General features: G+C 45.3%; 1 protein-coding gene across 1 annotated transcript in view; it reads right to left on the reverse strand.

The window, feature by feature from the left end:
• Nucleotides 1-24,991, reverse strand: part of SV2C (synaptic vesicle glycoprotein 2C) — a 588,766-nt gene that overhangs the window by 107,537 nt on the left and 456,238 nt on the right. Inside the window, exons 5-6 of the mRNA XM_069223649.1 lie at nt 11,944-12,077; nt 11,727-11,816 (exon numbers count right to left, since the gene is read on the reverse strand). Coding sequence (XP_069079750.1) covers nt 11,727-11,816; nt 11,944-12,077 — 224 coding nt within the window. The remainder of the gene's footprint in view (nt 1-11,726; nt 11,817-11,943; nt 12,078-24,991) is intronic.

Genomic DNA, 24,991 nt, shown 5'->3' on the forward strand with positions numbered 1-24,991 from the left:
GATCCATCAATCAAAGGTGTGCCCCATAGTACAGAAGACAGAGTCAATGGCACCCACCCTAGACAATGAAGGCCCTGCTGCTCATGGGAGAGGGCACACTGTGCCAGGGGCACAGGCACAGGGGGCCAGGGGTAGTGGAAGGGGAACCGTGGGCCAAGGGTCTGGACAGCCACACCAACTGACGGCCCAGGAGGGCCTCAACCAAGTCCTGTGTGTATACCAGCACACCCAGGACATGGTGGCCCAAATCCTCGCTACTTTGCAGGAGACCCAGCGGCTGCAGGGATAATGCCATCAGGAGACCATGCAGCAGTGACAGGCCCACAATACCGCCATAGCCTCCATAGTAGGGGTGCTCAGGGATCTGACCACTGTCATACGTGAGTCCACCACCCACCAACAGGCCCCTACCACTGGTCACATCCCATCACAGCCCTCCACGTCAGCGGCTGCCAGTGGCATGGAGGCCCCACCACAGGACTCGCAGGACACCAGCACCCCAGCCCCTGTAGCTGAGGAAGCACCTCCACGCAAGCGAAGACGTCCAAATAGACATCCAGCCGGACATGATGGCCAGACCACGACCACCGCCAGGAAGTGACCCTCTCCTAAACATTCTCCCCTGTGTATGACTGTGACACCCTTTCAACTGTCCACTTCCATATCTCCGTCTATCCATAGCTAGCAGACTGGACATGGACTACCTACAGCTGGCCTCACCACTCTGATGATCTCCGCCGCCATGACCCCACTCATCACCCCTTACACTTGTACATCCCAAATAAACAACAATTGAGCACAGTCCATGTCTATGTGTTCATTTGCCATGAGTATGTATGGAACTGCCAATACGTGTAGAACTGCCAACCCATTGCCCAGCACATTCATGGGAGGCTGACAGATGGGGGAGCAATATCCCGGGAGGACGGACGTGTAGCAGGCAGTGGCTGGACATATATGTCAATGGAGGCAACAGGCCAAGCAGGGACCACAGAACACATCAACATTGTCCTGAAATTAGAGTAAGAAAGGGACAACAATCACTGTAGGAGTCACAGATGCTAACTCCACACAAATGTGCGGTAGGAATAGGAATCCATTGCAGATATGCCAGTCAGGTCCACAACCATATGGCCAGTACCTACACGCATTAACAACACATACCAACTCAATGGTCCAACCCGCACAGAACCCAGTGCCAGACCTGAACCCATACCCACTCCCACCAACAACAATGTAGCCACCAAATGTCGAATCCCAGGATAGATGCTGCACAGATGCAACAACCCTGTGTGGCACACACATAACACCTGCACTGGCAGCTCAAGGAACATACAACATACACATTGATGGCACCAGTGCACCAGCACAACAGCTGCCTGACCATGTGCCTGACCTGTACACTGTGATTACCTGAGTCATGGGCACATGTGACACCCCTGCAATCCACTCAAAGTCAGAGCTACAACCAATAGCGTCAGTGGTCACAGAGAACATCCATCAGGGACAAGGCAGACAGTTGTAGAGGACACATACCACACAGTTAACACATATCTGCATCTCAGCTGAAGAAATTTCGAATCAGCTCCGCCCTGATGTCAGCTGCATCCTCATCATCCTCCTCTTCATCACTCCCCATGTCCATTTCATCAGCCACTGGCACAGCTACCCCCTCCTCTGCATCCAGCAATGGGATCTCACACCACAGGGTCAGATTGTGCAGCATGCAGCAGGCCACAATGATCTGGCACACCTTCTGTGGCTTGTAGAGCATGGCACCCCCGGAGACATGCAAACAGCGGAACCTGGCCTTCAGCAGACCGAAGCATCTCTCAATGACCAGTCTGGTACGACAGTGGGCCTCATTGTAACGGTCCTCTGTAGCTGAGGTTGGATGCCTCACAAGTATCATGAGCCAGGGGAGGTTGGGATAGCCAGAGTCACCTGTGTGTATAGAGTGAAGAGGCATGTGAGGACTGGGAGGACAATAGAGCTGGGACACAAGGGGCCAGAGAGCTGAGGGCTGCACTTATGCTGGGCTACATACTGCCAGACAGGCCCGGTCCCTCTGAAGTGGTGCCATCATGTGTGAGAAGCTGCTGTTCCGCAGGATGTAGGAATCATGTACAGAACCTGGGTACCTGGCCGTCACCTGGGAGATGTACTGATCCACGAGACACACCACCTGCACATTGACAGAATTAAAGTTTTTTTTGTGTCTGTACACCTGTTCATAGCTCCTGGGTGGCAACAGGGCTATGTGTGCGCTATCAATGGCCCCAATCACATGTGAGACGTGTGCCACATAGTAGAATGCAGTTTTAACAGTGGGCAATTCTTCACGTCGGGGGAACCGGATGTAGCTGGACATGTGTTTAATCATGGCAAACAGTACAACCCCTCAGGACGTTGATGAACATGGGCTGTGATATCCCAGCTGCGAGGCCCACTATGACCTGGAAGGAGCCTGAGGCAAGGTAGTGGAGGACTGACAAGACATGCACTGTGAGAGGGATGGCATTAGGATGGCCAATGGAAGGCAACAGATCCGGCTCCAACTGGGCCACCAGTTCCATTATGGTCACACAGTTCAGGCAATAGGTCTGGATGATGTGACATTCCTCCAGGGTGGCAAGGTCGACTAGGGGCCTGTACACTGGTGCATTCCTCATCCTCAACCATGCATGGTATCTGGGAACAGGAGAGAGTTAGTAAAATGTAGTGCACCACAGACGCATGACGCACTGACAGTCACACACATTACACATTGGAAATGTAAAATGGTAGCCGTCTGTCTGCATGCATGGGACAGGTGGAAGTGAGATCATCCCGCTGGCATAACACGTCATTGCGGTAGGCGGTCATGACTGCCGTGCAACTCACCATTGGTTCACACTGTTGCCAATGAGAGGCAGGAGCCAATGGTGATTGCTGCCAGTGGTGATGGTGATGTCCGCAGTGGCTGTGACTGCCATTTCATGTGCTCATGCCCACTTGACTCCTGAACCTCGTGCACTGAAGACCTCCACTGCATGTGCTGCTGTGTACGGACTCTGGTAGCCAGATGTCACATCCTGTAGGTGACAGGGCTCCAGCTTTCACCCAGGAGGAGTTGGAGCGGCTCGTGGACGGGGTCCTACCCCTGTATGGACGGTTGTATGGGACACCAGAGCCACAGGTGAGTTCATTGTCATTGTCCTCTATGTGAGTTGTGCGCATGGGGAAGGGGGCCTTGGTAGATGGCAGTGTGTATAGAGCATGGACATGGGTGAGGGGCCTAAGGCTACGTTGGCTGACGATGTGTGGGGGTGGAAGTGTGATGTGTGCTGTCCACTACTGTCCCAGGGATGCCACTCTACATGACTGTGTCCTTCTGACTGTGTCACCCATGCAGGTCAGCACCCATCCGAAAATGGGTATGGTGTGCCATCGCCAAAGAAGTGCGGTCCCTGGGGGTCCATGCCCGGCAGAGCACCCACTGCAGAAAGCGATGGGAGGAGCTGAGACGCTGGGCCCGGAAGACCGCAGAGACCCAGCTGGAGACGTCCTCCCAACGAGGAAGGGTGATGTCGGACCCTAGCCCCCCTAATGGCCCACATATTGGCAGAGACCTACCCTGAGGTGGATGGGTGCTTGAGGGCAGCACTGCAGCCACATGGGGGTAAGTACTCACTCATATTTGCAACATATGTTGGCATGCTGGCTCTGGGTGGGCACCATTGGGTAGCTGTGGCCTAGATGGTAGGTACAATGATGTCCACTATGGGTTGTGTCCATCTGGGCAGCATTGACATTACAGGTGTAAGTAATGCCATTCAATGTAGGAACTGTGTGGCCACCTACTTGCTAGATATGTTGGCCAGCACAGGGCAACAGGATTTTAGACCTGGGGTGTATGGGCATCGTGATTAGTCCTGGTCAAACACTGTGCCAGGCCTGTATCCATGACCTCATTTAGCTGGCAGGTACTGCATCTACAGTGGAGTGGGTGCGCTAAGTGGTGACAGTGCTACTTGACAATAGCCAAGGAGGCCAACCAACTAGCCGTGCAGGATCCTGTTGGGTGTGCAGTCCTTTGCATGCCTGGCTCAACAGCCATGGGTAGTGGGCAGGTACTGTACTGGTGTGGCAGGTATGACACTCCTTAAGTAGATATATGCATCAGTCAGACCATCAGCGGTTGACATGTGAATTGTTGCAGTTTACCCCATGGTGTTTCCAAGTTGTAGGATGTTCAGAGGTGGCCATAATGTACAATGGAATGGCATCTAATGCTGATGTTCTACCCTGTGTGACCATTGTACTGGCATTGACCGATTTCACCCTGTCCCTCTGTCTCTCCCCCCGTCCTCCTCTGTATTTGTGTGCATCAGCATCATCTGGCGAAGAAGAAGGGGCACCGGCAAGTGGGGAAGCTGAAGCTCACGGGACTCATGAGGCTGACATCAGCGGAGCCGAGGGGACCAGTGGGGCGGAGGGTGAGGGGAGTACCATTAGGGAGACCGGATCGAACACTACATCTTCAGATTCCTCCTCCGATGGTGGTGCCATGGCGGTGGCGGAACCATCTGGGACCATCCCAGCACCATCCTTGTCTGCCACCCCCCTTACTAGCACTGCTCTCCCTGTAGCTCTACACCCAGTTGCCCGTGCCCCCTCACCCAAGATGGTGGGCATCTCCTTCGCTGCAGGCACCTCTGCCCCTGCCCCAGTCTGCCCTGCTGCCATCAATGAGGAGGCTATTGACCTCCTGAGGTCCATCTCTGTGGGTCAGACAGCTATTATGAATACCATCCAGGGACTGCAATCCAAGATGCAGCAGACCAATGCGTTCCAGGAAGGCATTCACAGTGCCTTGTCTGGCCTACAGAGATCGTTTCAGGCTCTGGCCTCCTCCTTGACGGCAGCCAGTGTCCCTTCTTTTTCTGTCCCCCCTTCAGCTATCTGTTCCCAATCTCATATCCCTCTCCCCTCACCCATCCAAGGCACACATACTGACCCACATGCATCCAGATCAGCAGACATGGTACGCAAGGACTCCCCAACGACTTCCCCCTCACAGTCGATACACGACTCACACCTGCAGTCAGCATGACATCAGTTACTTTTCCAGCCACATGTGCCCTCACTGCCACCATTGCAACATCACCTGACCCCCATTCATGCACCCCATACACCACTGGCACAGACACCACGACTGTCAACACACCCACATGCAGCACATCCACCCTACCAACACACACTCACACGTCCCCCCTGCCATCTCCCTGCATCTCATCCCCACCTCCTCCCAGTACATCTCAAGGCACACACTCACCCACCCAACAGTCTCCCAGCACACATATTTCATCCACCCACGCACCTGCACCCAAGGCACATCCACGTACATACTTCACAACCATACCCACTCCCTCCACTCCCAAACTTCTTTCCATTGACCTCCCATGTGTCCCAAAAAACGTTTCCTCTGTGAGTTTTGCCTGTTCCCCACCACTGACCCAGTCCCTGTTCCCCCAAGCGCCCTGCTACCCTTCCAATTCCCCTGCTTTCCACATCCCAGTCTGCCATTGCCCCTGCCCATGCCCCTCCACCACCTGCCACTTCTGCCCCTGTCATGTCCACTGCTCCTGCTGCCAAACCCAAGCCCACTCCTTCCACTTCCCAGGCCAAGCTCACTCCCTCCACTTCCAAGGCCAAGCCCAAACCCCCCTTGCTAAGCCGCCGCTCCAAGGGCAAGCCCAAGGACCCCCCATCAAAGTCCAGCCCTAAAGATACCCCCTCCAGGCCCAGACGCAAGGACCCCCTCCAAGCCCAAGGACCCCTCCCACCCCCATCACCCCTGAGGTGCCTGCATTCCCCATTGATGCCCCTGCCCTGTGGAGGCCTGTACTTTGCAGTCAGGTTTCAAGTTGGGGCATCAGCTTGTGCCCAGTGTGCTTGTGGCATTATGGATTTGGACTGGCCCTTGGTCACTTACGCAAATTATTATATTTATACAGCACTACACCGTTGGTGAGAATCTTACCTACCTAGTTCTGGCTTTCCCTCGACATGTATGTATGGTGGTTGTGGGTCCTGGCATGTATGCGTGTGTGTGTGTACTAACGTTGTTCCCTCCAGTGTGTGCTAGGCTGGTGTACTTACGGTTGGTGTCGTGGTCGCCGTCGCTGGTCCAGGAGTTGCAGGGCCAGGTAGAGTATTGGGAGGAGTTGCAATTTGCATGCCATTGCACCTACGGACGTGTCTGTGTTCCTAAATGTAGGTGATCCCTTTTATGTTGTTCATTTCTGCCAGGCTTTGGTGGTGGTGGTTATGCCCTGGAAATACTGGCGGTGTGCAACCTCATAATGTGTTCGTGGATACTGCCTGACCACCAGGCTGGAGATGGCTGCTGCCTGGTGCACCAGCCCTTCCACTGTGGCTGGCTGAACTGTAACTTGGCTGTGTTCTGCAGGTACCTTCCCGGGACTTGTGATATGGTTGTCTTCACTGCCGGACCTGCAGCGGTGCGGCTTCCACCTCCACCACGGAAGTACGCTGACCGCCAAACTCGTAATGAGGGCCGAAGTGATTTGCCCAGAATCACATGATGTTGAGGCGACGCTGAGACTTGGAGCTGGTTTCCTAATTCAAAGGTTGCCAGCTCTGCTCTTGGCGCTACATCCTTCTTCCCCTTGCAGTATTCTGCCTCCCTCGTTGCAAACTTTTACACAACATGAGGCTTTTGTCAGTACCAGAAATTTACCATTAGGGGAAAAAAGTGCATAGTATAAAATTATCACTCTGTGTTAAGAAATATGGCACTTTTTAGAATGCCCATGTCTTAAATAATATTATACTCGGCATTTAGCCAGCTTTGAATCAACTTGTACAAGTGCCTACCTAGCTTAAGCAAAGCGAATACACATTCCATAGACAAGAGTCGATGTACACAACTTTCATCTCGCTCCGAGCTCAGAATCGTGGGCATCCACACGCTTCAAAAAGTGGCTACTCACTCCACAGATGAATGTGGAGCCTGCTTTAGATACTTTGCCGCACTCAGATGTCGACAGGCCACAGACCAGCCTTCACTAATTTAGATCCGCGCTAAGTGCTGGCCAGCTTGTCTTTATCGTTGAATGAACTGCCTGACCAGACCATGTCTTGCATGCTCAGACTAATGCACTTCGGGGGAAAGGGTGCCAATCCCCATGCAACTTGGTACCACATTCTTACTTTGAGCTTTATAGGATCCAGCGGCGGCCGGTAATTTTAGGAGGGAGGGGCGGGCGGGAAGCACACTCACACTCATTCATTCACACACTCATGCACATCCATTCGCAACACTCATCAACATTCAAATATACACGCATGCACCAAACATTAATTTAAAAAACACACACACACTTACCTTCAGCCCTGAGGACCCAGGAGGGTTGGGACGGCTGCCCATCTTCGTCACAGAGTGGGATGGGGTCAGTGAGGCTGCTGACCCCACCCCACTCTGTGACGAGGTGCCACTGATTGACACTCACTCTGGGCGCTTCAGGGCTTAAACCTGAAGCACCCAGGTCAGAGTCAATGGGTGACGCTTACCCTTGTCACCAAGGGGGAGGGCCTTGAGGCACCTTTGTTGAGCCGAGGATGTCACGTCCATAGGAGCTGGACCTCTGCAGCCCAGCAAAGTTCTGCTCAGGCACCCAGGAGTCTGTGCAAATCATGCATGTGTCACTCCTAGTTGCCTGATCTGAACATGAAGAGTGTCTGTCAGGCTGACCTTTACTCTGCCTGACATGTACTCTTTATAAGCAGCAAAAGGTGGGGGGGGCGTGGCCCCTCTGCCCGAAAGGCTGGTTTATATGTAACCAGTACCAGTACGAGTTATGAGGGTGAATTCACTTTTTATTCTACATAATAATTACTTTCTGATCGATATGAGATTCTTCATTCTGGCGTGAAATGACTCTGATGGTACCGCCTTACTCTTGGATAAAGATTTTGGAGATACACATGGTAATCTTTGTAATTTTACAGGTTGTTAAGTGGAAATTCCCTATGTGTGAAATTCCATGAGTAACTGAGACCTTACTTAGGCTACCACGTTTTCCATTTCAGGAAGCTTTTCATTGTTTGTATAGACTATTAATGTCTACTAATTCTGTGGGAACACTGGTAAACTTACCCGAAGTCTTTCTTCCCTTTGCCTGTGCTTTATATGAACCCTGAATAAGACACACCGGTAAAACCCTTCGATCACACGGAATCTATTGTTATAAAAATCACCATTTCATTCCAAACACAGGGTTTTCCTGTATCTCCCTTTCACCGTTTATGAGAACTCCTCTGTAATAACTTTTTCCCACCGGATTTGCCAATATGTTTCTTTTAATACATCTTGACGTGGTTACGTTTCACTTGATACAACACTCTTCTTTCATTTAGCTAGATATGACATAAGAATATCTTGTGACACTATGCTATTATTCTTTTTGTTTTACACAGGCTTGAAAAATCCCTGGGCTTGCATGCCACAACCGGGCAAAACAATGCAATTTTGGAACAAGAATAAAATTGTTGAACCAGGATAATGTCTGTGCATGGACCGAATTATTCCTTCATAAAACAAGACTAAGACAGTTTATTTGAGAAGAACTGTAGGATATCAAAATTTATGGAGCACACACTCATCTGTGCTTTGCATATTATAAAATAGTTTTAAATCACAACAAACCTCTATGTGGAATCAAGAATAATGCATAAAAGCTTAATGGAAGCAGGTGTCGGTTGTGTATTAGGTTGTGTGTGTTCAACTTTCCTGCACTTCTGTAAGAAACGTTTGAAGGACACCAGGCCTTCCTATTGTATGTGCCATGCCCTTTGAATCATTTTAGGGCTGCAGGCGCTCCGAAGCCCGCACATATCTGCATTGGCGCATCACTATCTGGGTCTGTGTGCGTGACTATGTGACTGCTGCGTAAGGTGAAGAGGGTGATTTAACTACCGCCCACCAATGCACATTCCCAGCATCCGTTTATTGCCCTTATTTCCTCCCTTTTTAGGGTCGAGTCTGCGTTGCATGCGCTCGCTCATGCGTATCGCAGCGAGACACTTTAGTTACTTGAAAAGGGCTCGGAGCCCTGTCGACGTCACGTCAGTGTCCTTCATTGGTTCATGGGCTTGCCTAGTAAAATCTGCTTGCTTTCATTAGTCGAAGGCACGCACACGTCATGCCTTTTCCGGTGGCAAGCCTTCCTCGAGTGCAGTGACCAAGTACAGAAAACATGCGAGGCTCGCTGTTTTCTGTCTGATCGTGGACTACTTTTTTCTCTATTTTCCACGCGATTTCGCTTGGCAGAAGTCGAGCGCTTTACACATGTAATTTCACTTTTTTGGGTTACCTATATAAAAGCACTTTTGCCGATAGATGAAAAGTCAAGTTAGGAGTTTACAAAGCGATCAGCTCTAACATGAGCAAACGCGAGACCTGTTGCACTGCAAATGCTTGTTCTTATTATCGCTCTTCTGCCTCCTGATTTGTTTCTCCCTCTCTTTCTCTCTCTTAGAACCGCTCATTCATCGCTGTTCTCCTCACCAATGAATAGTTGTCTCACCCACTTCCATCACTTTCTACTCCTGCCTCACCCTTACTTGCTGCTGCTCATCTGCGTTTGCCACCCTCTCACCACTAGCCCCTCCACAACCTCACCTCACTCATTCACAGACCCTTTCATTACACCTTTAGTAGAGTCTCTCCTCACCCTTCAACTAACTCCCTCCTCAACCCCTATCTGAGCGTCCCTCTTTCCACCCCTACTCAGTACCTTTCACCTTATTAGGTTGACCCTCCAACAGCATGTGCTCTCGCTTGCGAGACTCTACTGTTCGATAATGAGCATGGAACCCACCAATAGTTTGCCATCAGTTTCCATCATTGCCGCTTTGGTTTGCTGCCTTCTCATGGGCCAGCGCTTGCCATGCACCACTTCCTTTTCTTACTGTGGTGCAGGGCCCAAGTACAGATTAATTAGCGCCCATCCGCTGGCCATCTAATGCTCTTGCAGTGATTCAGGTACTATTTGCACTATGACATGGTCAAAATTCTGGCCGCATCATAGCTTTTTGACATTTTTTAAACATATCCATACACCCCCTTGTTAGAGCTTTTTCCATCGCTCTGTTATTCACCCACAACCGCCCTCCCGTTGACCACCGCCACTCAACTGCCAAAGCAAATGGCTCGTCCAAAGGCGAGACCAATGCTTTTTTCGGTGTGTGGAAGAACTTGACTAGACTTTTTTGACTGGTAAAACCAGCTGGAAAAATTGCATGAGACTTTGGCTGGAGCAACAGCCAAGTCTCATACTCATTTCTTTCTCTAACGGGGGAAGCATATAATGCTTCACCCTGCAAGAGAAGAACTTCCCTTTTGCTCCCCTACTCACCCACCCCTAACCCTTGGCTCCGCCCCACTCCCCAGCAACCTCATACATTTACCACCTACTCAGAGCAGGTGGTAAATGTATGCAGTAAAACTAAATGTAAAATGGGATCCCGTGTGGCCTTACAGCTAGGAGAGAACATCCCCACGTGGTAATTCCCCATTCCTTGGGTTTTAACACGTAATTGCACGGTACTGAGTGGATGTACCACACAGTGATGGAAACAGAGCGGTGGAACTGCCTCAGTACCGTGAAACTCACAAGTGGGTCCTAAGAGGAAGTGGACGGATGTATGCTTATCAAACCCGAAAACAAGGGCAGGGTGAAGAAGACACCGACATGACCTCAATAGCAAATCATTGCACAGATGCTGGGAAGACGTGCTCTGTGACTGCATCTTCAGGTACTGCTATGTTAAGTGTGTAGTGATGAGGAATAGCGCACCAAGGATTTCATTTTTTAATAGTCGCTAGGGGTTGTTTTCTCTGAAAAGTCTTTATTTCAGCTTTTTTCTAGAAGTAAAAGAGTTCCCTTCTGATCAAGTAAATGGACTTCCAGAATTTGTAGAGGAAACTGATGTTAAAATAAGTTTGAATTGATGATACATTGGCCTGATATTGAAGAAATCGGTGAAGTAAAAAATGCATTTATTTAAACCGGATCAACCTTGAGTGAGTTTATTTGTGTGAAGAACACCCGACATTTCTAGGAATTGTTGAGAACCTGGCTGAAGCTTTCTTTTGTCCCCCGTCCTTGAACACCTTATTTTCCATCGGCGAATTAGCCCGCCTTATTACACCTCCTTGGATGTTACATGTACATGAGTTACCACATATAATATAGATTGCATATCTCACCCTATCCCATCTTTTTTGAATGATGCACACTTCAGTACTTTTTTTCTAGGTCAGAAAATAAAATACTTGTATATCAGCCCCTGGACATTGAAATGGTATCAATGCCTTTAAAATCAATATTCTCCTCAGTCAAAATTAATGTGTTTAGAACTAACTCGGAATTAATAGAAAGTAACTGCAGTAGTGTCTCAACTGGGTATGTGGTTGAATGTTTTATCTGCAGGCTTCCACAATAATACATTGATAGAGTGAGCAGTAGGTTGCTCCAGTGATATATGGTTGGCTCACTGATTATTATTACTATACCAAATGCTATACATATGTTGTTCAACCTGGTACTCACATCTACCCAGCTATGCATTTTGACTAGCATATTATTCTTGCAATCGTAATTACAATATAATATAATCAAATAAAATAAAATGTGAACAATGTGGACAATACTTACTGTGAAGACCTTTTCTGGTTGACCGCGAGCTCTCATGTTGGTATCGTGGATTTGCTTGAGGATCATCCAGGCTTCATCATGTTTTCCAATCTATGTTGAAATGCGTCAAAAATTGCAGCGTTGTAATTAGGGAAAAACAAAGAACAAGAAATCAACATCATGCCGAAACTTCAAGGAAACACACGGTCTTGAGAATCTACCAGGTTCGGGATCATACCTCAAGCAAGAATCTAGGACTTTCCGGCATGAAGGTGAGAGCCACCACAGCAGAGACGCAGGGAAGTGCACATACAATGACGAAGACGCGCCAGCTGTGAAACTGATAGGCAGAGCCCATGCTAAAGCTCCATCCTTAAAGACAAAGACAAAGCAGAGTGTTAATGTGGAGCCAGGCCAGAATCCGTCATCAGTATTTGTTGAGTTATCTCAAGATGGTCCAAAATACAACACTTTCCAAAGTATTTACACAGCAACATCCATATCTATAAATTGACAAATAAGATACAAAATACATCAACTCTACTGCAAGAACAGTAACGCTTTTTTCATGAAGACAGCAGAACATAAGAGAGCTGTTATTGGGAAGATGATCTAAAGTGACAGCAAGCAACAAAAATAATGATACAGGCGGACCTTTGTTGGGGAAATTACACCATTTTAGACTGATGCCAAGTGATACACTCATATTGATGGAATAATACCCATTTATATCAATTTAATCAAAAGCTAATAAGGAATGCTCATGCACTTTTGAGCCCAAAATGCTGAAGTAGCCATGGGAGCTGTGAACAGGACTAGAAAGATCAGGGCTATTTTTAATATCACAAAGTACCTGAACTTTGGTGCCAACACTACCCCAGTTTGACCCAGATAGCTCGTACCAGTCATCATCTGAAAGGGGTTGATGATATATAAAACAAACAGTCTGCGCAAATAGAAGGGTTTGACCAAAATGGCTCCAATCCCTCCCACTGGTAGACCTTCAAGTTACCTTGTAATGTATGGAGTCACTTGAATGCGCACATATTTAATCGAAAGGTCAACTAGAGATGAAAAGAAACAGCATGATGCTAAGAAGCAGCACAGCAATTAATATTGGGACCAGACCAAACACAAACACGCAAGATTTGGCCGCAGCATATCAGGTGCATTGAAATGCATTGTATACTCAGGTGATTATGGGATACTATATGGCTAGCAGGGAAGAAGGAGGGCACAACTCTTCCAGGTTCTACTGACAATCACTCAGCTATGCTATGGGCTCCTGTGCTTCCTCAAGTGTGAGTCTAGTGATTATAATACCGGGAGTTGTGGCTTCTAAATATTACATGAAAGTGAAAGGGCCAGCTACTTTCTTCTGTGTGGGTCTGCCCATCTATAACTTGAGGGGGCTAAGAATAACCAAAACCAGAGGATTTGTTACCCAAGAAAAACACATTTCCTTCAATTTAATACGTACAGGTTAAAAGGGCTGTTAGCAAGGAAGTGGCAGAGAGGTTGTAGGTGCTATAATGCTTGATTGAAATAAGAGAGTTTGGTCTTGTGATCATCAATAGTCCAGGCTTCAACATTTTGTTCGAAAAATGGTCACACAATAGACGAAGTAGGTTTATTTTAGGCGCTTACTAGACAGTGAGGGCCTCATTACGAGTTTGGCGGAGGGGATTACTCTGTGCCAAAAGTGAAGGCTTTCCCGTCCGCAGTATTACAATTTCCATTATATCCTATTTTTGGGACGGCGTGATCTCCTCCGCCAGATTCATAATGAGGCCCTATGTCTTGAACAGGTGAAAACCTTATACGAGATAAACAGGTAGGATTTGCAATTGGCCTCACCATATCAAACAGTGCTATTCACTTCTTCCAGCAGATAAATAGGGTTGTCAAGAAAAAGTAACATTACTCACTGCAGGCCAACAGAGACAGACCTCATGCTATATTTTGAACTGCTAGTGGTATTATGCTACCTCCCATGGCAGTCTAATGGGATCACCCATCCACTCCTGCTAAAAAGCTGATTTTTCAGAGTAAGAGTGGTGAATGCCATTTGCATCCACAAAATACACAAATTCTTATTCTGTAGATCAGTATTCATTATTTGTGAGTGCAGGTGCACCCCTTGTAACCTATATATCATTTAGTTCTGCAAAAGGGTTTTTATAAATCTGCACTTGAGTGTCTCACTGACACAACCCGCGCTAGCGACTACGAATGAGCCTTGATCTATGCATTTGTTGATCTTGTGGTGTATTTCCATAAATGCACAGACACTGTGAGTGAATTAGTATTTAGGAGTGTTAATATAATTCAGAATCCTGAGTTATTATCCTTGGTTTGGTTTCTTTACATTTTCGGTTCTATGCCTCAGTCTGTGGTCTTTAAATACATGCCATGATAAGGGCCAGCACTTTATGAGTTATCATATTTCATAAGGAAAAAATATGGATACCAATTATTTGAACATTGGAATGTTGAGCACTCCATTGAAGACAATGGAGTAGCAGCGGCGTATCTGAACTCATACAGGGCCGCTGCTCTTAAAATTTCAATGTCCTAATACAGAGCATCTGCCTTACTATTTCCCCTGCCTCTCAAAAATATATTATTTCAGCAATGGAAAGCGTAAGGTAGTGGCCGTCCAGGAGGACACACTCAGACTTCGCTGGGTGAATGCTGCTCAGCTCCTGGGTCTTCCTGGCTTGGCTGAGCTACAGAAAGCAGTTCAGCCAAGCCTGGGAGAATCAGGGGCTGACTTCAGTCCCTGTGCACAGCTCTTGCTGTGAATGTTCAACAGCTACCAGCCGTGGCCCTGTACATGCTGTTAGCTGTAGAACATTCACAGCAACATCTGTGAACTAAGGCTTTGGAGAACGAGGGGGATTTCAACCCCATTTGGCTCCATGAGCCCTTTGTTTTACTAATTAGAACATTCTGCGCTCATGGGGCGGAAAGTTCTAATTGTTTGATAGTCCACTGTAGCTGGGCTATACCAGCCATTAAAAGCCTGCTCCCTTGTTAAAGGCCCAAGAGAAAAGCTTGGGCCTTTAACACTGGAGCAGGCCTTTAGCTGTAGTGTACTTCTTTTGAACAAAGAAATTAAATTAACTTAAATTAAATTAAAATAAATGTTTTTTTAGCTACAATGAGCGTTCAAAATGTACGTAGGTTGAGCTACCTTGATAAACTATTCTGCCTCCTGTAGTGGTATGACATTTTTGCTCAGGAAGAAACTGTAAAAAGTTGGCTTGCTCTGTTTGTGATGAGGGCAGATTGGTTCTTGAAGATCTATCTCGGATGTTGATTCAGAGAGAAGTTAAAAAACCACATTGGATTGAGACCATTTGCAATTTGAAAGCCCACTCTATGGGTGAACCCATCATGTTCAAGAAGCTTCCAGTCTTGCTCATTTTGTATTGCATTGTAATAGCATTTATATAGTGCTTACTACCCCTCACAAGGTGTTGGAATGCTTTTCGGCAAGTAACATGCTACTTCAGAACCCAAGAGGAATTAGTGGTGGATTAGTATAGGGAAATATGAGTACAGTTTTAGTATTGTTATGAGTTCATTTGAGCAGAGGATACGTGAGTTTGTTAGTTGGATTGACTAGAGTAATGGAGGGATAGAGGAGGGAAGAATCCAAAAGTGTTAATTGGGTGTTTATAGTAAAAGGATGAGGCTTGGGATGAATAAAGGAGAGATGGAGGAGGGAAGAGTCTGTGGAAAGTGTTAGGAAAATCATAGTAGCAGGAGGGGTTTTGGATGAGTCAAAGGTGAGACAAATGAGGGAGAATTTAGTAGGGTTGTTTGGGAGATCATGCTAGTAAACTGAGGTTTTGGTGAGCTAGATGTGGAAGAGGAGGGAAGAGCTTAGGCATGGTTATTTTGGAGATGAAAGTAGTAGAATGGGTTTGGGATGAGTCAGAGTGGGGATGGAGGATAGATTGATAGAGACACGACATATGGTGATGAGTAGACAAAGTAAAGCTTACAAGAGAGTAAATTTATATTATTTGTATTTATTTATAATTGTATTTATAGATATATACTTTTTTAATCATTATTTTTATTTTCTTTAATTTATTTATTCATTATTATTATTATTTTCTTTGTTTTACTTTAATTTACTTTTTTATAATTTGAGTTTTATTTATAGATATTATTTTATTTATTTGTATTTAATTTTTGTCTAGTACAGTAGGACCAGAGTAATAATTAAATAGATATGTAGATACATAGTAAGAGAATATATGTTCAAGAAATATAATAATGGGTATAATAATATGAAAAGAAAAGTAGTATTGTATAAACACAGACTTTCAAGATTTGTAATATTTGAAGTCAATTACTAAGTGTAGTTTTCTAACCTTTCTTTCCTCAATTTTTGAATACTGAAATGCTTATGATGATAAAACATTTGATCAATGTGATATAAAAAGAGAGCAGGGATTCATAAGTATCTAATATAACAGCTTATCTAGGAGCTATGCAATGACCTATGAACATCTTAACCATAGAATAACATACACATTTATATGTATATACACACACACATACATAAACACATGCATACACACACATATACACACACACATACATATACATATTTAACCGTGAGTAAATATACATTTGTTAAACAGGTTTAAAGAGTATGTGTGTAATTTATTGTTATGACATAGTAGCGATACATTTTCCCTACAGAACTATATTTATAAAGAATATACACATACTCAGATTAAAAATATTTATCATCACAGGCATATGAAGTCCATTGCTGTTTGAATATGGTGGTTAAGAAGGAAAAAGCCAACTCTTGAGTAGTCTACTGAAGACAAGATAGATATTGGTGGATCTTATAGTTGGGGGTCATGAATACCATAGTTTGGTTCCTTGAATGGAGAAGGATGTACCACCTATATTTTTTTTCTTGTATGATGGTGTTCTAACGTGGGGTGAAAATGTAAAATAGTCCATCATACACTGCAAAGCAAACACTCCATAGGAGACAGAGTGATACACCAAACAGCCAATAGACTGAAGTGTTACAAAATACTCATCCCGAAACGGAGTGCAAGCTCACTCACGGAGTGTGTTTTAAAGAATTTGTAACAATGGGTATGGAGGCATCAGTGCTTAAAAATCAGCAAGGACCCAACAATGGTTGAGTTTGGAGCCAACCACCAACACTGCAAAACCCCAGAGATGCCCACTGCCGAAATTATGTAGTCTTAATTTCACCTCATAGCTTGTTTCCGCTACTTTACACATCCTGTCTAGCTCTTGCGGGTTCTTACACCACCTGCAACCCTGGGCACAAATTAAACACTGGCCCGCATACCTCACAGGGACAACCTGCCAGTAAATTACACGGACTGTCCATAATATCAGCCTGATGTCGGTTATCGGCCTGACAATGGACAGCACTGTTACGTTTCACAGATTTCTGGTATGTTATGCAGGAAGCACCCAAGTGATACATTTGAACCGGATTCAGAATGGAAATCAGACATGGCTTTCAGTGTAGATTCAATGGTTTTAGAGCACTGAAGGGAACAGCAAGTTTTAAAATAGAACACAAACACATTCCAGGACATCTGCATTTTGCATGTCCGGCTTTTTTCTGACTTTCGTCATTATGGTTTTCTAATTTATTTTCTTTCTTTACTGTCTTCTTTATTCAAACCCCATAGCAATTTCCTTCTTGTGCAGAATTAAACTTTTCAGATGTCAACATCTGCTTTGCCTAACCATTCCCTACTGCCTTGCCCTTGTAAGTAGGGGAAGCATCTGTCAGAAGCAGTGCCCGTTCTCTGGCTCATTGGCCAATCTGAAATAGCTGCCCATCTTAACATACTGGATGGGAAGTTCAAGCTCTGCATTCTGGCTTGTTATAGGTTTCCAGACAGTTCAACTGAACCAGTATGCATGCCACGACTGGTTATCACTCCAAAGGCACCTACGGATCTGCTGTTCTCATGGAAAGCAGAGGGCATAACTCAGCTGCTTCCATCATGCCACTGCCCGCCCCCTGCTTCCACCAGGACTTGATCTAGCAGGATCAAGTGGAGTCCAACGTCACTTCCGGTCTGAATCCTAAATACTCACAAAAGAAGCCAACTCAATAAGCTGGTCACTTCACTTTTAATTTTTTTAAACTATATAAATTTGCAGATGACACAGTACCGAAGATGACAGCACACACTTCAACCTAGAGGCATGAATAAAAAATCAAGAGAGGCCAAGGTGGTTGTGGTACCAGAAACAGCATGAGTTATGCACCAAGTACATAACAATCTAACACATACGCATTATTTACAAGCCAACCAATCAGAGTTGTCTTGAAAAGACCAGTGGCAGAGAACATCCAGTAGAAAAATATCCAAAAATAAACGTATGAAGTATTATTAGAGGAACTTTAAGTAGACTACTTGAATCAATATTCTGACCTCAAATTGTATTACTTACACCTTTATCCAGAAACAGGGTTAATACTATTTACATCAACAAATGAAGAAATAGCTGAATTGAGTAAGAACTACATAGGATTAAGTTACATAGACACCGATATCACAATTATTGGATCCTATCAACAAAAAACGTGCATTGGCAAAGCCAATTGATCGGGTGTTAGCTGCTAGCTTTTTCATTGCGTGTTTTGTTTTGTCATAGTATCTGCAAAGCTATTGTTTGGGAACCTGCCAGGCCCTCCCTCGTCAATTTAAAACAAAAATCACTGCCTAAATTCAAAGATAGTTTTTGGTCTCAAAAAAGCATGTTACCATTGTAGTCCCAAGCATTTACGGGAGCTACTTTGTGTGGGGATGTGATCCTTGTGAAACAGCAGAATGCATTCACTCACGCTGAAGTTAGCCCATGGCTAAAGTGGACTGACTCATTGGGCCATGCTGCATGTTGAAGTGGGTGGGAAAAACATAAATCACATAACAACAGATCAATAAACTAAGAGGGCTGGCTGAAAGCTGTTCCTAGTTATTATGCAAGCGATTTATGCACATGATAATTGTCAAATAAAAACGCCTTGGCTAACACTAGACCAAATGAGGAACATAGTTTTAATGTAGCAATAATGTATATATATAAATATATATATATGATTGATAGCGGTATGGAAGAAGAGCAGAAATGTATCCAAAGTGGACATCCGTAATGGCTGAGGGTTTATCTCCGCCCACAGAAGGGTGCAGGACAGGCCGCAAACGGAGGGGAACTCAGCCATGGGTCCAAGCAAAAGCTTGGCTCAGTGGCAACAGCGCCTTTATTTATAAGCTGCTTCGCTGAAATTATTCAATACACTCGTTTCTAAGAATAGAGCCGGCCAGTTAATTGATTTTTTTTGTAACCCCTCTAGCTTAGAGTAAATCTTGTAAATGTCTAGCTGGGTTTCAACCTAATCACAGAAGGGAGCCGGCGCCTGCTAAGATGATTAATGATAGCAGCGACTTGCAGGCCGGGTGGACGAGCACATGGTGTCCTTCGGTATGTGCCGGGCTCTTAGCTCTCGCGCGCGCCAGAAACGCTTTCTCCTAAGCTGTAGATTTCTCATCGGGGCCGGACTGGGAAGCAAAAGCAGCCCTGGCAAAAATGTTCACACCAGTCCTGCTTCCTTTCTCCTCTTTCAACTCTTCTCTGTCCCTCTCTCACTCTTCCCTGTCTCTCCTATGGCACCCACTGGGTCAGCAGTGGCCTCCGCCTTCCAGTACCGGCCTCCAGTGTCTTCAAACCCCCTGGGGGATGCCCAGTGGAATAAGCAGGTAGCCTGCCCAGTCTCTGGTGTCGCTGGAAACGGTGTAGTATATACGTGACTTGGGCCAGATGTACCATCACGGCCCTTTGCGATTCGGAAATAGTGACTTTTAAGAAATCGCTATTTCCGACTCGCAAAGTGCCATGTATCACATTTGCGATTCGGTAATAGCGATTTCTTAAAAATCGCAAATGCTTTTACCAAATCGCAAATTGCGATACCGGCCCCATTCGCAGCTATGGGCCTGTTGGCCCATAGCTGCGAATTTTTAGCATTTCCAAAATTGCGATTTCTGAACCAGAAATCGCAATTTTGGTAATGCAAATGCCCAGGGTGCTGGGGGCCTATGGCCCCCTCTGCTGCACCCCAAAAATGTTTTGGGGGACATGTAAGGTGCACACATGCCAAAAGGGCATGTGTGCTTTACATGTTCAATTTAAAAATGCATTTTAAATGCATTTTAAAATTTTGCACCAGGTTACCACCTGGTTTCATTTCATGGTATTTTGCATGTGCAAAATGCCATTCTGCGAAAAATTGCGATTTGCGATTTTTTTCAGCATCGCCTTGCGATGTGGTTTTTGCAAATCACAAATTGCGACTCGCAAAACCAGGTCGCAACGCAAGAAATCGCAATTTTTGCGATTTCTTATTTGTGGTCTGGCAATGCCTTTCATGCATCGCAGACCACTTTTTTGCACTTGCAAACGGCCGAATTTTGCGATTCGCACCGTTTGCGAGTGCAAAAAATGTTCATACATCTGGCCCTTGCTCTCACCAGCTTGCACCTTTTAAGAGCTGTAGCACCACGGCTTCATAGTGCCAGGATTTAGCCTCACTCGTTTAATTAACCTTGAGAGAACTTCAGGCTGTCTCACACGGATCCCGTGGTGGTGTGTATAAAAAACGCACAGAAATCAAAAGGAGTTGCACAACCCTTTGAGCTACCTTCCTTGATTTATTTTTGTAGGGAGCCAAGTTGCCCAATGGGGCAAATTCCCTCACCAACCACTTGCTAGTTAGGAAAACACTGTTTATCTAACACAACATTGTCTACCCTTTAGCAGTGCAGGACCAAGACTGTAGGCAACTTCAAAAAACGTGTGTTAAAGATTAGCAGTATCATCACAATATTTGCATAAAGAAACAACTCCTTAAAGCTCCCAGACCAATTTAGTAAAATTAAAAAGTGTTCTATGATTAAAATAAAATAAAAAAGCAGCATAAATTTAATCAGTCACTGGTAAGTTATAGCTTCTTAAAGTGAGAGTTTCATTTCACAGGGATCCTCCATTCTGTATGAACAAACAATGAAACTTCCAACCCGGTACTTGTAAGGGGCCTCAGCTTCAGGCTGCCTCTAGTCTTCAAGCAGACCAATGGGCACTGGCGGCTCCTCTGTTTGGGTGAAGGAGCGTCACCCCGACCCTGCCAGCAGCAGCAGCTGGCAAACCTTTACCAGAAAACAATCGTAAACTTGGTTTATGATCATTTTCTGGTAAAGGTGGCGGGCCCACGGGGGTGAAGAGCAGTGAGGGGGAGTGCTCAGCACAGTGCATGTATGTTTGGCTGGCCGTCTCTTATAACTGGGATGTAAGCCTTAATGCTGAACTCTGTTTTAGAACAAAACATCCAAATCTTGGTCAGAGCAGGTCACACTCCCATCCACAGTAGAAGCAGATTTGTTCTGCACCAAGCAAACATGTGATTCTGTTTTCCAGTCTCCTCAGATTTCCAGCTGTGTCCCAGTCTGATCTCAATAGCTAGCTGTCTCACAGATGCTTCACTACCTACTTCGTGAGGTTTGTGTTTCATGTACCACCCTACGTGGCATGGGTATGCCCAGCCTTAAGTCTCATGCTCACTGTGTCACTGTAACCAAGCTCTCCCCAACTGATGAGCCCATTACTAGGAAAATCCAGTCCTGGGTTGCTTGTGTTCTGGTTCAGGGAGGACCTGGCTTGGCAGTTCAGGCTGGACTGTTCCCAAGCGGAGCAGGGTCAAGACATATTTGATCACGGCTAGGTCCAAACTGAGATGGTAAAGCGAGCAAAAGAACGATAGGTTGGACTACTACCCGAGCAATTGTCAGTGGTTAGACGTATTGCAAGCAGCCTTCCATCACCTTTTGTATGTTTCATTACCAGTATTTTGTGATCTGATATTTGCACATCTGGCCCCTAGTGAATGATTTACAGTTCAGCAGATGGGTTAATCTGTCACAAGCATGACGGATATCCCATCAGCCATATTATAAGTGCATTATATACTATGGCACTTCTAATACAGGGGCAGGATATTTTTCACATTTGTGATTGAGTAGCCACCTGCCGAGCTCTAAATCAGGCATTTAGTCTCTAGACTGTCATAAGGCTGAGCTATTTTGAAGCTTAGCTACGATTTAGTCTCTGAAGAGTGTGGTTTAGATAACTAAGTACCTGTAAAATTATAGTACAAGTAAGAAATTATATCTGGCTAAGATTTTTGAGAAAGATTTTGGCCTGACTGATATCCTGTTAGACAGGCGTGATAGCTGTCTCTAAAACAAATTGGCAACAGCAGACCAAAGGGATGAAATATACCTGTTATGGTGAATTCCTTAGATAAACAAATCTTGCATAACTTACAGGATAAATACATGGACTACAGGTGGACAAGCTAGGAAATACAAAGTGAGTGCTATGTAAATGATGCAGCAAATGTCAACTAAGGATATGATAAAGACTCTTCAAATAAAAAAGGTGAATTCTTGAACACTTTTGTTTCATTTTAGTGCATTAGAAAGTATCACTGCTTTCACGAGTGAGTTAAAAGCAATAGCTTTGACATTGTGCCCACCTATGAAGCCTGATAACACTGCCACGAGTAAACCATGAGAAAGTAGTTCACAATGTTAAATAATTACACACATTACAGGTTAAATAGAGCTGACACAAAGTTTTTCTAGAAAAAAGGACCAATTTAAAGAAAGCAAAGCATTCCATTTTTTTATGTTATTATCAGTGGCTTCCCCATAATAACAAATAGGCTGAAGTTCAACACTTTAGTTATGTCAATTATAAGCATTGGCAAATTCAAAAGATGAAGTGCAGAAATCAGCTGCATCAGGCAGTAGTTCAGATGGACTGTTCAGGCGTTTTACATTTTTGATTACTTGGGCTGACCGTAAAAATGCTGTTGAGTACATTGTATTCACAGCATCCATGGCACCTTTCTGATCAGTCTGCCTGAATCCCTCCAGGCGTATGGCATGGACCCCTGCAGACCCTGGGGTGCAGGCAGTCAGCACCCGTTCCCACCCAGGCAACGAATACCTATGGCATATGGGAGTCTCAGTGTCCCCTCAAAATGTTCTTTAGAGGGAGGGGAGGTGGGCATCATTGTGAGTGAGACCACGGAATCCCACCCTAGATTGTAATAAAAATGCAGAAAGTCTTTGGCATGGTGCTGATGGTAGCCACATCGTCTGCTGTACAAGTGGAGAAGGTGTTTGACAATGAGGTGAGAGCAAAGAATGTAATGCTGTTTTTGGGCCCTGTATTCCTGGAGGACCTCCAGCTGAGTGAAACTCTGGCATCTTGCAAGAGCCTTCTATGGCTTGCCCACCTCTGACACAGAAGCACTGCTTCAGAACATGCAACATCTCCCCAAAAAGTTGCATGCAAAAAAAGTTAGCCTTCTATGAAAATATTCTAATATATTTTCAGTGCATGTGTTTTATAGAAACACTTTAAGAAATTGGAGTATTAGTTGAGGGTGGGTGTGTACCCACCTCAGGTGATAATCTCCAATAAGGGTAACGGGAGATGTGAATTTTTAAAGTTTTACATAGAAATAGTGCCAAGAAGCACAATATCCCAATGATAGTCAATGGTGGTGGTAGAACAGGGCCTAGGCGCGATTCAACTCTGACCACAATGGAGTCCGACTCAGATATACTAATCACGTTTGTCCTGCACAAAAGATTTGACCTTCTGACTTTAGTCCTTTAAGTCCCAATTCACAACAGGAGTACACATCTAAAGCCACCCAGGACCTCAAGTGACCACTAAAGCCACTCAATAAAGCTGAGCTCACCCTGCTAGCTATGGCATGGATGGACAGGGTTAACTTAGGGGAAAAGTATTTATGCAGTACTAAAACAATAATGCAGTCAATATGCAAAACACTAAAAAAAAGAGTAAGATTTAATACACAAAATGACACCAAAATGTCAAAAATCCAATTAGGGGTACTGGAGATATATATTTTTCATGTTTTAAGTAGAAATAGTGCCAGGAAGCCCAGAGTGCCAATGTTAGCCAATGGTAGCAGTAGAACAGGACTTTGATGCAATTTAACGCTGACTGTGATAGAGTGTGAGTCTGGTACACTAATTAGGTTTGTCCTGTGCAAGAAATGTTACCTTCTGACTTAAGGGCCAGATGTACATAAGTAATTGTTTGCGATTGCTAATTAGTGAACTTTTGCGAATCGCTATTAGGTAATCACAAATACCAATGCGCAAATATTCCCTGCTGGTCACAAATAGACCTACTGCATAAATATTAATGAGGAAGGTCTTGGTTTGCGACCCTTTGGGAAGCGCAAAACTTACAGGGATGGTGGCGTGCTCAGGTCAGCAGGCTACCATGTCTGTGATTAAGTTAAATAAAACAATCTTCTTTTTAAATGCAGCGCATTTTCTTTAAAGGAAAGCAGGATGCATTAAAAAAAATGCTTTCCTTTCATTTTTTAAGAGCAGCCGGTGGCCTGTAGGACCACAACCTGCTCTTAAAAAATGTTTTTACAAACATTCCCAATTCCCATTTGCGAATGGGTTTCCACCAACTTGAAAACATTCATACATACCACTGCGATTCGTTATTAGGAAAGGACACCCTAAACACGCCTCTTCCTAATATCGAGTCGCAATCCCAAATTGTGATTCAGTAACAGGTTACTGAATCACAATTTGGCCTTAAAAATGCCTTTTTGCACTCACAAAAGGCCTGATTCTGTGAATTTGGCCTTTTGTGACTGTGAAAAGGCTGTATACATCAGGCCCTTAGTTCTTTAAGACCCAATTCACCACAGGAGTACACTTCTAAAGCCACCCAGGACCTCAGGGAGGCACTTAGAGACTCACAGCATGGCAGGCAGAGGCTTACAGGAGGGCCCAGTCGAAGTCCAGTTGCCATTGGTCAGCAGGGCAGTTGCCGAAAAAGGCCTCCTGAGCTTGTTGTGTCCCTGTAACTGAAAGAGGAGAACAGTTTTATGAATCTTGGAGTCCACTTATCTGCCCTGGGTACAGGAGGGAGGGCAGGCCTAGTCTTCTATACTCTTCTCAGGTCTCAGACAGCAGGTTCAGACCTCTTCTTATCTTCTACAAGTTGAGAAGTGTTTAGATGTGGGTGCCTTGGGGCACTAAATTTATGCCTAGGAGGAACTAATGGTTGGGAATCAGCCTTAGGTACATCCTAACTAATGGGTTTGTGGGGCTAACACTACCCACTTTGAG

This window comes from Pleurodeles waltl, chromosome 1_1, assembly GCF_031143425.1.
Source record: "Pleurodeles waltl isolate 20211129_DDA chromosome 1_1, aPleWal1.hap1.20221129, whole genome shotgun sequence".
Taxonomy (NCBI): domain Eukaryota; kingdom Metazoa; phylum Chordata; class Amphibia; order Caudata; family Salamandridae; genus Pleurodeles; species Pleurodeles waltl.